The 12,798-nt window shown below is 46.6% G+C and overlaps 1 protein-coding gene across 2 annotated transcripts; it reads left to right on the top strand.

Moving 5' to 3' along the window:
- The first annotated feature begins 3,328 nt into the window (after nt 1-3,328).
- GINS3 (GINS complex subunit 3) lies at nt 3,329-8,710 on the top strand. Of its 2 annotated transcripts, none has more exons than XM_069026886.1 (3): nt 3,329-3,543; nt 4,010-4,243; nt 6,812-8,710. In XM_069026886.1, exons 1-3 carry the CDS (start codon nt 3,370-3,372, stop codon nt 7,040-7,042), a joined length of 639 nt encoding a protein of 212 aa, XP_068882987.1. In that variant the 5' UTR covers nt 3,329-3,369; the 3' UTR covers nt 7,043-8,710. The 2 variants fall into 2 exon arrangements, with proteins under 2 accessions (XP_068882987.1, XP_068882988.1); XM_069026887.1 differs by lacking the exon at nt 6,812-8,710 and adding an exon at nt 5,356-6,798.
- The last annotated feature ends 4,088 nt before the right edge of the window (nt 8,711-12,798 follow it).

The following is a 12,798-nucleotide window of genomic DNA, read 5'->3' as shown; positions in this document are numbered from 1 at the left end:
AACACCACACGGCCGTGTTCTACTCAGGATCCTTCGGCCAGGGTTAGACAGCAAAACTCTGGCTCTTCAGTTGTTTCATCTAGGGATGCTAAGGCAGCAATAAACCCTGCCAGCATTTCTGATTGCTGGATAACTAATGCAAATAAGAAAAGCAAATAATTCTGTAATCCTCTCTACCTCAGAGAGGGAAAAGGCTCAAGATTAACCTTAGTTTGTGCTGTGGTTTAGTCCAATATGCAGAGACTGATGATTCATCTCCCACTTTGAGCTTAAGAAGTAAGGTAAGGAGAAGCAACAGAGAGAGGTACTTCCTTTTCTCATCAGCATCCTGCAGCTCTTTCAGCTGACTTACTTCACGTATTTAATGCTATTTAGATTACCCAGGATGGCTCTATCAGCTGTCTCTGCCACCACCTCAAGTGTAGATGCTGACGTGACACAGCTCAGTCGCTCTGCAAGGCACACAGACATCGGCATGCTCTGATCAAAGGCCCGGGAGAAGCAGGTAGCTTAACCTTGCTTCCCCAAATTTATCTGTTATTAAATTGGCTGAATTCTGTGGTATTCAAGATTTAAGAAGTATATAGATCAAATGTAACAGTTGTTCCTCAATTTTTAAGATTTTACTCGTTCTTGTAATTTGCAATCCTCTAATTTATCAACTGTACCTTCAAGTAATTTGGGTTTTATTCAGTACAGCTCAACCTTAATTCTGTAACACTTTGCTCTGTCATTACTCATTTTTTGGCATATGTCAGTTATGATGTAGGACACTTCTTTTCCTTCAGGAAGGTCTTGAAATCATATTTTTGGAAATATAATATGGTTTAGGATGCTGGGCTCATTATGCATATTTTTACACAAAGGTGTTCAAGAATAAGGATCTGCCTGGTACCTTTCTTAGGATGAGAAGGCAAACATAGGACAAAAAGAGCTGACATAATTTTGTCTACCAAACTCATTATTCTTTAAAATTCTCACAAAAGAACCATTCTTCAACTGATTTTACAGTGAGTGTAAACATCTTTCCCTCCGTGTTCTTTCAGCTTTACCCAGTACTTCAGGCTTTCTGCACCTCTGTGCTTATTTCTGTATCACACACTGGAGGCTGAGGCATCTCGGGACACAGGGAAATTGTGCTTTTCTTTCTTCTTTTTTTCCAGATGTCTTAGCTCTGCACCCTGGAAAAAGCATATTCCATTTGCAGAGTTCTCTCTTCTCGCTCACACAGTGCACACTTTCATATTTAGCAGAGACATTTGTTTCCTAAACCTCATTAAGCAGGGAATATTTTTACTAATCCAATTCAGCATATTATAATTTTATCAGAACTGTCCTTTAGACAGAGCTTTCAGAAATTGCCCTGCAACTCATCTGGAAAATGTGCACAGATAAAAGGATTTATTTTCCAGAGAGTCTTAATCTCTCACTGAAAAAAACCCAAAAAAACCCCACCAAAACAATACAGGACAATAGTTAGTGTTGCTAAATTTAATACAATGTCTGTTTTCTATGCCATAGAAAAAAATTCTGCATCTTACAAGAAATGACCTTTACATTAAATCTCTCTTTGGGGGCACGCAGTGCCCTTACAGCTGCTGTCAGTATTTAATGTACCTGACTAATGGGGAAAGGGGACGCTGGAATCAGCAGTGTGTGGGCGTCACACTGACAAACACACATGGGTACATTTCTTCTGCTCACACAGCTCACAAAATCTCACCATTTCTTTGTTGGCTGGATTTTTATAGCACAGACTGCCATGGTACCCAGGGGACATGGAAATGACTGAAGCATATCATCCTGAGGTCTCAGCCCACACTGGGCTTTATTTTTCTTAGTATGAAATAAAACAGAGCAAGATTTAATAAACTGGTTTAAATTTTACTATTTTGCACGGATCTGACTTTGATGAAGATGTTAAAATACCAGCATAAAACCAGTAACAAATCACAGTGGATCCAGCTCGAGCAAATAGCAGCAGGAAGCATGCTGAGGTCGTAAGAATTAAAAGATGATTAAAGATGCATTGGGCTACGCCTTAGTCATGGACTGAAAATGTCATTAAAAAAATCATCAAACTCCCTATAAATAACTCCATGATTATTTCTCAGGGAAATTGTCGGGTGTTTCAACACTGCTCAATTCTTTATTTTCCTTCCTCAGCAGGACAGACTGAAATATTTACTAGATTTTTTAAATGTCATTTTATAGACCACTGTCTATAGAAAAAATAATGTTTCAGCATATACAGCTCAGGGAATACCAAGAACATTTTATTCTGATGAAAAATGAACTACTTTTGAAACAACAAAACAATGAGCAAAAAAAGCACAAGGTCAGATTCTAAAGTGAAGTCAAATTCTGATCAAAATGGGGGATAACCACTGCTTTTATTCTTATACAACCAAACCCAGAATTCCGCACAGGGTATTTGATTCTGCTATCAAAAAAAGACTTGATCATTTATATCACAGCACTAAAATGAATTACTTCGGGACGTAGCCTACCCTTGAAATCCAAGGTATACACAGTTCATTAGCACTGCCTTCTGCCTACTCAGCACGGCCACATCCATCAGCCTGACCATGTGCTCTGCACGTCCTTAATTGCCAAGGAGAAACACGGGCATAACCAACCACACGGGCAGCATTCCTTTGGCTTTCCATCAACTCTCCGGTGGGTGCAGATGCAGGTGTTTAAGCCGCAGGGAAACACCCCTGCCTTTGGAGCAGCCATTCTGAGGGGCCAGGCCGTGCGCCGGGGCAGCATCCTCAGCACGGCGGGGCTCAGCGGGACGGGGCAGCTGTGCCCAGCCTGCCCTGCCGCAAGCAGCGATCCCTGCAATGCTTTGGGTTGGAAGGGACCTTAAAGCTCATCCAGTTCCAAAACCCTGCCGTGGCAGGGACACCTTCCACTATCCCAGGTTGCGCCAAGCCCCGTCCAACCTGGCCTTGGACACTTCCAGGGATGGGGCAGCCACAGCTTCTCTGGGCAGCGGGTACCAGGGCCTCACCACCCTCACAGCGAGGAACTTCCCCGCAACACCCAATTTCAGTGTGAATCCATCCCCTGTCCTGTCCTGATATGACCCAAAGACCCGCCTTTAACGCAGCTCGGGCGTAGGGCCGGACGGGAGCAGCGGAGGTGGGGCAGCCGCGGTGCCGATCCCGATCCCGATTCCCCCGATCCCGATCCCGATCCCGATCCCGATCCCGATCCCGATCCCGATCCCGATCCCGATCCCGATCCCGATCCCGATCCCCCCGCAGCCGCGCCGGGCGCGGGCGGGGCCGGGGAGGGCGCGGCGCATGCGCGGTGGCGGCGGCGGGCGGTGCCTCACGGGCTGGCGGGAGCCGCGGCCCGGCCATGTCCGACTCGTATTTCCCGGTGGGGCCGGGGCTGGGCATGGAGGAGAATTTCCTGTCGCTGGACGACATCCTCATGTCGCAGGAGAAGCTGCCGGGGCGCGCAGAGAGCGCGCTGCCGCGCCTGGCCGTGTTGCTGGGGCAGGGCGCCGGCAGCGCCGAGTCCGTCCCGGAGGTAACGGGGGAGGGACGCGGGACCGTCGCTCCCGGGAGGGGACGGGGCGCGGGGGGCTCTGCCCCGGGGCCGCCGCCTTGCCCCCACCTCCTGTCGCGCCTCCCAGGCCCGGCCGCCCTCTGTTCGTGGTCGCCGCAATGGTGCTCTCCGCTACTTTCTCAGAAGTTATTTTTGCTTTTATTGTATGCGCTTTGCCTGTTTGGTTTTCCTCTTCTCTTGCTGTTTCATAATCTGACAATTACTAAACCGCAGAGCATCAATAAAACGTCCACTTTCTGAGTCTTGCGGTAATAATGCCTCCAAAGTGTGTCTGGTTTATGCTAGAGTCACAAAATACTGTTCTGAAAACAAAATCGACTTTTTGTTATGCTGGGTCTTCATTAATAAAGTTCACTCTCTGTCTTTGGGGATGCTTCAGGTGTACTTTCATGGCAAGGATAACTTTTGTCTTCTCTCGTTCCTCCAGGGATCAAAGCTGGAAATCCCACTGTGGCTTGCTAAAGGGCTGCATGACAGCAAAAGGAGAATCATCTCTGTGGAACTGCCAAAGATTTACAAGGAAGCCTGGAGGACGGTGTTCAGTGCTGATGCCAATGTGGTTGATCTGCATAAAATGGGGCCCTACTACTATGGATTTGGCTCACAGCTCCTGAATTTTGAGAATCCAGAGAATCCTGAGATAGCTCAGACTATCCTGCAGGCAAGTATCTGAACCAGGTCTTGAAATTTGGGGTTGCATTTTTCTGTCTTCCTTTTGTTCCCAGTCTTCAGGAAAAATATCCTGGTTTAATCAAAATGACTTCTGGATTGAATATGGATGACCCTTTTGGCAACTGCACAGGCTGGTACTGGAAGCCTCCAGTGTGCATCCAGGAGTGTAATTTTAGCTTGGCGTTTCCACACTGTAAATATGTTTCATAAAATCCTGTAAAACAGGACTAGAGGAGATGTAAGATTATTTAATTGTGCCTGTACTGCAAGGCAGAATTAATTCACCCCTATTGTTTCAGTTTTTCTACCCTGTTTTTAAATTCTCTCATGCTGAGACCTCACACTGCTCTGGGCAATCTCTTTTAGTGCCTCTCCAGCCTCACCTTAGGAGCTTTGCTCTGATGTCTGAACCAAAGCCCTTTCACAGCAATACAAGCTCTGTTCTGTTTGTCTCATACAAATTAAATGCTGAGGACAGATTCTTCTCTTCCTTCCTGCAGCAGTCCCAGTTCATTTGATATCTCTCTATGGGTCATGCTTCCTAACCTCTGACTGCCCTCACTGTGCACTGCTCCTGTCTCTCCAGTGGCTCTGCATCCACTGTGCCATGCCCTGAACAGCATTGCAGTCTCATGCTCAGGACTTTTGCTGATGAAAACAAAAGGATTACTTTGTGAGTTTTGTGTGGCTGTGATGCTCTTGGCTCATTGTGGTGCAGCATCTGGTTTGTCATGATGCAGTCACATGGATCTGTGTTTGGTTTGCAGTGCACAGTGAGATGGTACAGATTGCATCTGCAAACAAATAATTTCCTGACTTTGTATTATTTCTGCCTTAATGTAAAACCTTCTCTTAGTCCTGGGTGAATTACATCCCATTGTTTTCACGCCGTATTTCTAATTTGTCAGGATTGCTATGAATTAAGAGTTCTGCTCCCTGACATGCCTGTAGTCATCCCTTCTCCTTCTGCATGTTGCTTGCTGATTTAATAAGCACAGCTTCTATTCCTTCAGCAAGCTCATTAATTAACATCTCAAACAGTACTTGGTTCCACAGAGACCCCAGTGGAGCTCCACTCAGTGTGTTCTTTCTTCCTGACAGGAGCTGTGGATGATGGCTGTCTCTCCTGACCATCTATGGGTGGTCTTGCTAAATCTTCCAAGAATGCCCCATGACAGATACCCCTCTGCTGCTTTTCCTGCCTGTGCAAGGCCTGGCATCCTGCCCTAGCAGGAAACCAGGCTGGGCACTGGGAGTTTGTTCTTGGCAAGTCCATGATGGCTGTTATTCTTTTATTCTCTTGCAGAAGTTTCTGTATTGCTTATTCGTTCCAGTATGCTTCCAGGAATTGATGCTGATGGATTTATAATTCCTTGGCTCTTCCTTTCTCCCTCTCCATCTCCCCTTCCTCTTTTAAAAGATAGATGTCATCTTTGTCTGTTTCCAGACTTCAGTCTTCTTAAGCTTTTAAACATAACCACTAACAGCTCTGAGATCTCTTCAGCCAGGTCTCTAAGTGGGCTGGGATAATTTTTATTGCATTTTTTTTTCCCTTTCTCTGTGCTTTACATTAAGGCTGATGCAGAGAGGCTTTAAAGTTCTGCTGCTTTCTTGGAGCTGTCCACTGAATATGTGCTTTGAGCATTGAGGAGGTGCTCATGCCTTTCCTTGTCTTTTCTCTTTCTGCTAATGGACATCTTAGGAAAAAAAGCCACAGCAGAACTCATTACTTATTGACAGAAAAATCAAAGCACATCAGGTTTGATTTCTCTTTAAAAGCAAACAAGAGGGAAATTGTGCTGACTTAAAAACCTGCTCTAAAATATTCTGGAACTACGAATGGGAAGTGTAACTGTTTGGTGACAAAGCCAAAATGACAGTTATTAATATATAGTATATTTATCCTATAAGTTCTGACAGTTCTAAAATCAGCTTCTGAAATAACAAAGCACAGTTTTCAAAGAGTTATGACCCTTTTTTTTCCAATTCCCAAAAGCAAAGATAGAGAGGAAAATAAAATATCTTAAATATGTCTTGTTGCTTAGCTTTTCAAAATGCTATTTATAAGTTATAGATTGGTTTGGTTTTTCACCTTTTTCATGGTTAAGTGCTTTTCTAGCAGACTGAATGCTTCTCAGCAGCACTTTGGCTTAACTTCCAGGACATTCACAACTTGCAGCTTGCACATTCCTGCAGCAGCTGCTGTGGCATGAGATTCATTCCTCCCTCTCTAAAGGAGCGATTTCTTGAGAAGTGAGAGGGAATAGATCATAATTGTATTGTTTCCTGTGGCCTCCTCAAGCCTGTTGTGAGGAAGCAGCCAAAATCCAGTTCTGTGTTTGCTTCCCATCCAGTATCAGGCATTTGATGTCCCAGCTTGGCATGAAGTGGTTTTGTCTTTGTAGCCAAACTTACCAAGTGCTGTGCTGGTCTCAGACCCTTGGCTTGCTGTGAGCAGGAGCCTAAACCTTTGGCTTTTCAGTTTTGAAAGCTCAGGCCTCCAGGTTTGAGCTGGGGGTGGCTTGGTGTTACTTGTCAGTGACTCTGTTTTCTTCAGACGTTCATTGCCCGTTTCCGCCGCATCATGGACTCCTCTCAGAACGCCTACAACGAGGACACGTCTGCACTGGTGGCTCGGCTCGATGAGCTGGAACGGGCTCTCTTTCAAGTGGGCCAGAAAGGGTTAAATGACTTCCAGTGCTGGGAAAAGGGACAGGCTTCTCAAATCACAGCTTCCAGTCTGGTGCAGAACTATGGGAAAAGAAAGCTCACAGAAGTGGATGGTTAAAAACCTGAAGATCATGAAGTTACAGTGGGGGACACAGATTTACAGCCTGTCATAGAAGAGAAAATATAATCAATTTAGGGAAAGACAGGCTCCCTGTCCAGTAATGGGAATTCTCTGTAACAACTTTGGGTTAGACTAGTGAAAATTCTAAAGGCAGAGGGCAAGGGTATAAAAAACAGATCACACCACCAAGCAGCCTTACAAACAGCTACAGCTTACTCATAACACTCCTGAGGAGTTGCAGCTAAAGTGTTTGCTAGGTGGCTGAAAGGCTGTGAGGGGATGTTCTAAAGGGTCATAAATACTAATTATTGTTCCAAATTGATATTTACAATACCAGATCTGGAAAGAAGTGTAGTTTATGTATTTCATATTGCCCTGCCCATTCCAACCTCCTGGAAACAGCTGTTGATTCTATGAACACCTGTTTCCAGGTTCCCTGTTCTTTAGAGAGCTTCAGTGATGTGGAAAAAATGTGATACAGCACTAATTTTTTCTTTCATTTCTTACACACTGAGGTGGAACAGGTGCTCTTTGTGAGGCAGGAATGTTTTTCTTTGCTGACTTCTGTACACAGTGCCAATGCCCTGGAGAGAAATACCTCCTCAAACCCACAGAGCAAGTGGCTGCACAGGTCTCATGCTGCCTTGTCCTCTCTCTCTGTTTTTGACCCTTGTGACCTTGGTGCTGTGCAGGAAAGAGTGCTCTTGTTTGATGCCTGTGGCTGTTGTGCTTTATGTGTCTCTGATGGGTGTTCTACAGAGGAGGAAACAGAAGGCAGCAAAGAGTAAAGTCCTGGACCAGATCAAAAGCAGCAACTTTAATGGAAACTTTGCCCCGTTATCAACCTTTGCGGTATTTGTTTCTCCATGAGCAATTCTTCTGATTTCTAAATTTGGTTGGTAGAAGGGACAGAGCAAATGAACTGAGTTTCCTTCCTTCTGATCCATCTAAATGAATCTAGGAAAATGATCCTGGTAAATGTCATCCTTGCCAGTAGGAGTGACTGGATTTGGAACTTGCTAAACAGCACACTGGTTATCATCCCATGTGGCTGCCCTTAAACCTGGATCATCTCAAGTCCCATTGGACTGGAGACAGAAGACATGGTTTTCTCTGTAGGACTTAGTTCCTGCAGTCATCAGGATGATTGTCATTTGGAACCAGTATTAGACATCCTACAGGTGCTTCTAAGCCTCTCTAGAAGGTGGACCTTGTGGAGAACCTAAGCAGAGGAGCCAGATTCTGATGCTGCTGAGCACTTCCACTTCTTTGGGAATCCCTGGGAGGTGACAGCAAGATCCAGGTCTCAGAGGAGCTGTTACTGGACTTGCAGATGCACCTGGATTTTGGATGCTTCAAACAAGACCTTGAGTACAAAGGGCCATTCCTTGGCCAGAGATGTTCAAGCTCAGCCTGTGGGGGTGGTGAGAGGGGACAGTGTTGTGCCTTCACAGCTATCGTGGTGCCTCCCCCTCAGCTGCACAGGGCCAGCTGTCCTGCCACAGGGGACTAATTGGGAGCTTGCCTGACAAAGTATTTCAAGAATGTGCAGGATGAAATGTGAAATGCTGCTGCACTTAATGACTTAATGGCACATAATGGCTTATGCATTTGTCTGTTGTCCATTTCTGGATTTTTATCCTGAATAAATATTTGGCAAGGGAACACTGGTAATGTGAAAAGTCTGTTGTTAATTGCCCCACAGGAGAAAAATCAAATGGAAAAGTCCAGGTCTCTACAAAAGTATGGCCACGATAGGTAATCTGTGTGCTCTTACTGATAATGTGGTCAGGAGCTAATTCATGCAGTTGTACCAGTGTAGAAATAGTTCCTGTCTGACTTAGCCCAGGTGGGGACTGGCAGCTTGCACTGGCTGTGGCAGAGACCCTGCCAGACAATCAATAAGCTATTGCTTTGATGAGTTGCATTTTTAGGAACATAAGATGGGTGGAGATGACTCCGTGTTACCTCGACTTTGTTGTAGTGGTGGGTGGGAGGTGGGAATTGGCTGTCTCTGTATCCAGATCCTGCTGCTCCAGGCACTGTGGCAAACACTTCATGTACCATGGCAGAGCTGTGATCAGTGCTGCAGGGGAAGCAAGTTAAAGTCCATCTGTGACAAGAAGCATCTTTCAATTGGAAATAATGTTCTACTGACATGTTGGCTTTGGGATGTAGCTGGTTTATAACCAAAATCATTAGTTCCATCAATTTCTGGACTGGTTTTGGTGACTATCCAAACTAATTTTCTTGCATTTGTAAGAACATTTTTCTTCTTTACTGCTGGATGCAAAATCCAAGCAGACAGTTGCTCACTTGCCAACATTTTGTGCAACAGCCTTCAGAGTAGGGAGAAAAAAAAAATCCCTGAAGTAGTCTTCAATGTCACTGGCTTTTTGTAAGTCGGCAATGTCACTTCTAGTAACCATGAGTTTAAGACCCTTAAAAAATCTGATCCTGTAATTTAAAATTAGAGTATTTGGTTATGGTTAGTAGATCTTGGTTAGCTTTTCTTTCTTCCAGAAGTACAAGAGTGCTCTTTACTTTTTGTGAACACAGCTGTCCTTTTCCATGGCACTGCAGCAAGCTTTAAGTTAGAGGAGTTTGAACTCGTGTATTTTCAGAATGGTACAATAAATCTTCATTACAGAACTACTTGGGAAAGATCTGAAAAGGACTTTTAAGTTTCATTTCTCCCCATGTCCTTCAGCTTTTAAACTGCAGGACTACTGATGTTTATGACAAAGCAGTCCATAGACACATTTTACAATATTGCCACACATGTTTTCATTGCAATCAAGTGAAAAAATAGGCAAAATTTGAGGAGCAGCAACAAGAAGTGTTCTGAGAACTGACATACTGCAACACCACGTATTATTTTTATGAGAGACACAGTGGCACCTGGCTGAGTTAGGAGCACAAGGTTTTCTCATCTTCAGTGGTGATTTTCTCCCTGTTTTTTGGTAACCAGCTACAACAAAAGCTTCTTTCAAAATTTCAGTTGAAATCTGAGTTTAGGTTGCATTGCCCTGTCCTAGATTAGAGCATACATGAAGAGTGGATGTCATGGTTGGCAATGAAAATGAAGAACTACTGACTGCTGCAGAAGAAAGGAGGTGGTGAGAAAGCTGTGGAATCCGAAGCCAGGGAGAAATTTGCCATCCTGCGGGCCCTGACCATGCTGGTGAAAAAGAAGCCCAAGGGGGCTTGAGAAAAGGAATGAAAACGGGAAGGAAGAGGAGACAGTGAGCTTCCACCTCCCCTGGGCACACTGAGTATGCTTGATGTGCTTTGCTTCACAGTGGAAATTGCTCTGGGGAGCCTCTTCCCTGAGGGCTGGCCAGGCTTTGTGGCACAAGGGTCAGGCTTGCTGGGAGACCCCAGAGCCGACTCCTTGCTCTGCTCTGGGGAGCAGGAGAGCACCAAGAGCACTGTGCTGCCACTGGAGCACTCCTTGGCTGCTGTGGAAAATTACAAGGGGGGCACAGCCCCAAAAAGCCACGGCATTTGTTCTGGTTTTCCAAACACTTCATTAATGTCATTGACAATACCAGCAGATTCCTCAGATTAGCATGCTTCTATTTTTGAAGAGTTATTTCTCATGGCAGGCTGCCAAGCAGTGCCAGCGGCCTCAGTATCCTTTCTATCTGGATTGGCAGGACACACTGCTCCGTTGCCTTTCGTTAGCCTTTGTGAGGACTTAGAGCTGCAGCTCTTTGCAGTTCTCCCCCACACCTTGGGGAAAATGTACCTTCTTTGGGATTCCCAGCTAGACCTGGGCATGGCAGAAATCTCCTCTGTTGTAAGACAAAAGGCACTTTTCCACTGCTGGGTCGAGGCAAAGCACAGGCAGCAGCTGGGCTGAGCGGGGTTTGGGGGGTGAGGAGCAAAGAGGGACACAGAATAAGGAATCCCAGTTTGCCTGCAGATGAGCTTGAGAAACTGCAACTCTAAAAACAGTCCCAGACTTGCCCTCCTTGGACGTCTCTGTGTCTAGAAATGGGCAGTGGTAAGGAGATGCCTCCTGAGGGTCATGGTAGTGCTGTCCCGTCTGTGTTGTGATGCTGTGATACAAAAAAGGGTGGCAGAAATCAAATCGAGGTTGAAAACTGGACTCTCAGCTTGTGTGGCTTGTAGGACAGGGCTTGTCTCTAGCTGTCCTGTTGGTCCCTTGAGGGCCCTGGGTTCTCTGCAGGCTAAGCAGAGGAGGATTGTGACAAACCCTTACAAACCCTTGCTGAACATAAAAGGCAGCTTTCCCCTGACTTCAGACCAAGAAGCTGCCAAATGCTTGGGATGTAGTGTGGCTTTTTTTTTCTCAGGCATTAGAGCAAAAGTGGAGTGAGGAGGTGGCTGTGGGACTTGGCAGCGATGCACTTGGGAGGAAGCAGTGAAGCAGATGCAGTAATCAAAGTACAATCAAAGCAGCCCTCACATGTGCCTGTTTCTCTTGCTGTGGGACCATCCTCGGCAGGGTGGGTGTTCCTTTGCAGACAGGCTCCCATCACAGCAAGGATTTAAGATGAGTTTCTTGCCCTCAGCTCACTTACAAACACCAGATCTGCCGGTTTTTGGCTGTTAGTTGACATCCTGCAGCCCCTTTCCTAAGTGCTCTTTGTGCCCATGGGTGGCTGAACGGCCCTTTGCTGGGATGAGGGAACAAGCCATACACAGGCCTTGGGCAGCACTAACAAACCAAGTGTGGGAATCCCACCCTTTGCAAAGGCTTCCAGAGAAAAGTCGTCCCTCCCCTCAGCTGTGCTGGTGGAGACCCAAGGAGTGCTGATGAGAGTGGAGCCAAGCCTTCTGGGCAGGGCTGTACTCTGTTGTACTGCCCCTGTGCCTTTGGGATTACTCCAAGTTTGCACCAAATCAGCAGGGTTTATTGCAGTCATGGTGGATTTACTAAGCTCTGCCTGGAGGCTGAGCTGTTATTTTTCCTTTCAGTTTGGGCTCTCAGGTGCACAAATGCAGCTCTGGCTGCCCAGCTGAGTCTGTCCCTGCTGAGGCAGGCAGAATGGGGTGAACAGACCACGGCCTCCCTGGATGGCCAGGCTCTGATCACCCAGCACTGCTCTGGATTCACACAGCATCCTCCAAGCGAGCCCTCCCCAGGCGTGCAGTGACATTTAACTGAGTGGTCCCACCCTCATCCCTGGAGTTCCGCTGCGTCCTGGCTGCACCCAGTACCCCAGGGCTTCATCTGAGCCAACCGGGCAGGAAAAAGGCTCGAGGAAAAGAAAATCACTGCAAATCAGGCCTTGGCTACAGCATCTGCTTTATGGCAGGGACCGATTTAATCTCCTTAGCAGTCGCCTCAATTGTAGAATCAGCAGGATGCTAATTAATTGAGAGGCACTCAGCGACAGCCATTGAGATCCCTCCTGGCTTTAAGTGGAAGCCTTTGGGTTTGGCAATTGTGCTGGCTGCTGTCCTAGCTAGAGGGTCTGCCCTGGGGCTAAAGCCCTGTGTGGGGTGTCTGACACCAGTCACCCCGTGGCTGCCAGTCCCTCTCTGCTGGCCCTGCCTGGGGCTCTGGTGTCCACAAACCCCTGAGATGACCCTCTGGCTTTCAGGAAGCACTGCCCTGGCCTCCCACCCCTGGCTCCTGGCCCGGGGAGCCAGCAGAGAGGGGTGGCTGCAATCTGTGAAACCCCTCACCCTGCCTCCCTCTGGCCATTCCAGCCTGGAGCCAGCCCCTCATCTCCACCCTGAAAGCCCACAAGCCGATTAAGCCCAGCATGTTAATTGGC

This window comes from Aphelocoma coerulescens, chromosome 11 (assembly GCF_041296385.1).
Source record: "Aphelocoma coerulescens isolate FSJ_1873_10779 chromosome 11, UR_Acoe_1.0, whole genome shotgun sequence".
Taxonomy (NCBI): Eukaryota; Metazoa; Chordata; class Aves; order Passeriformes; family Corvidae; genus Aphelocoma; species Aphelocoma coerulescens.
Note: the sequence above shows the minus strand (reverse complement) of the source record. Positions and strands in the feature narration are given on the sequence as shown.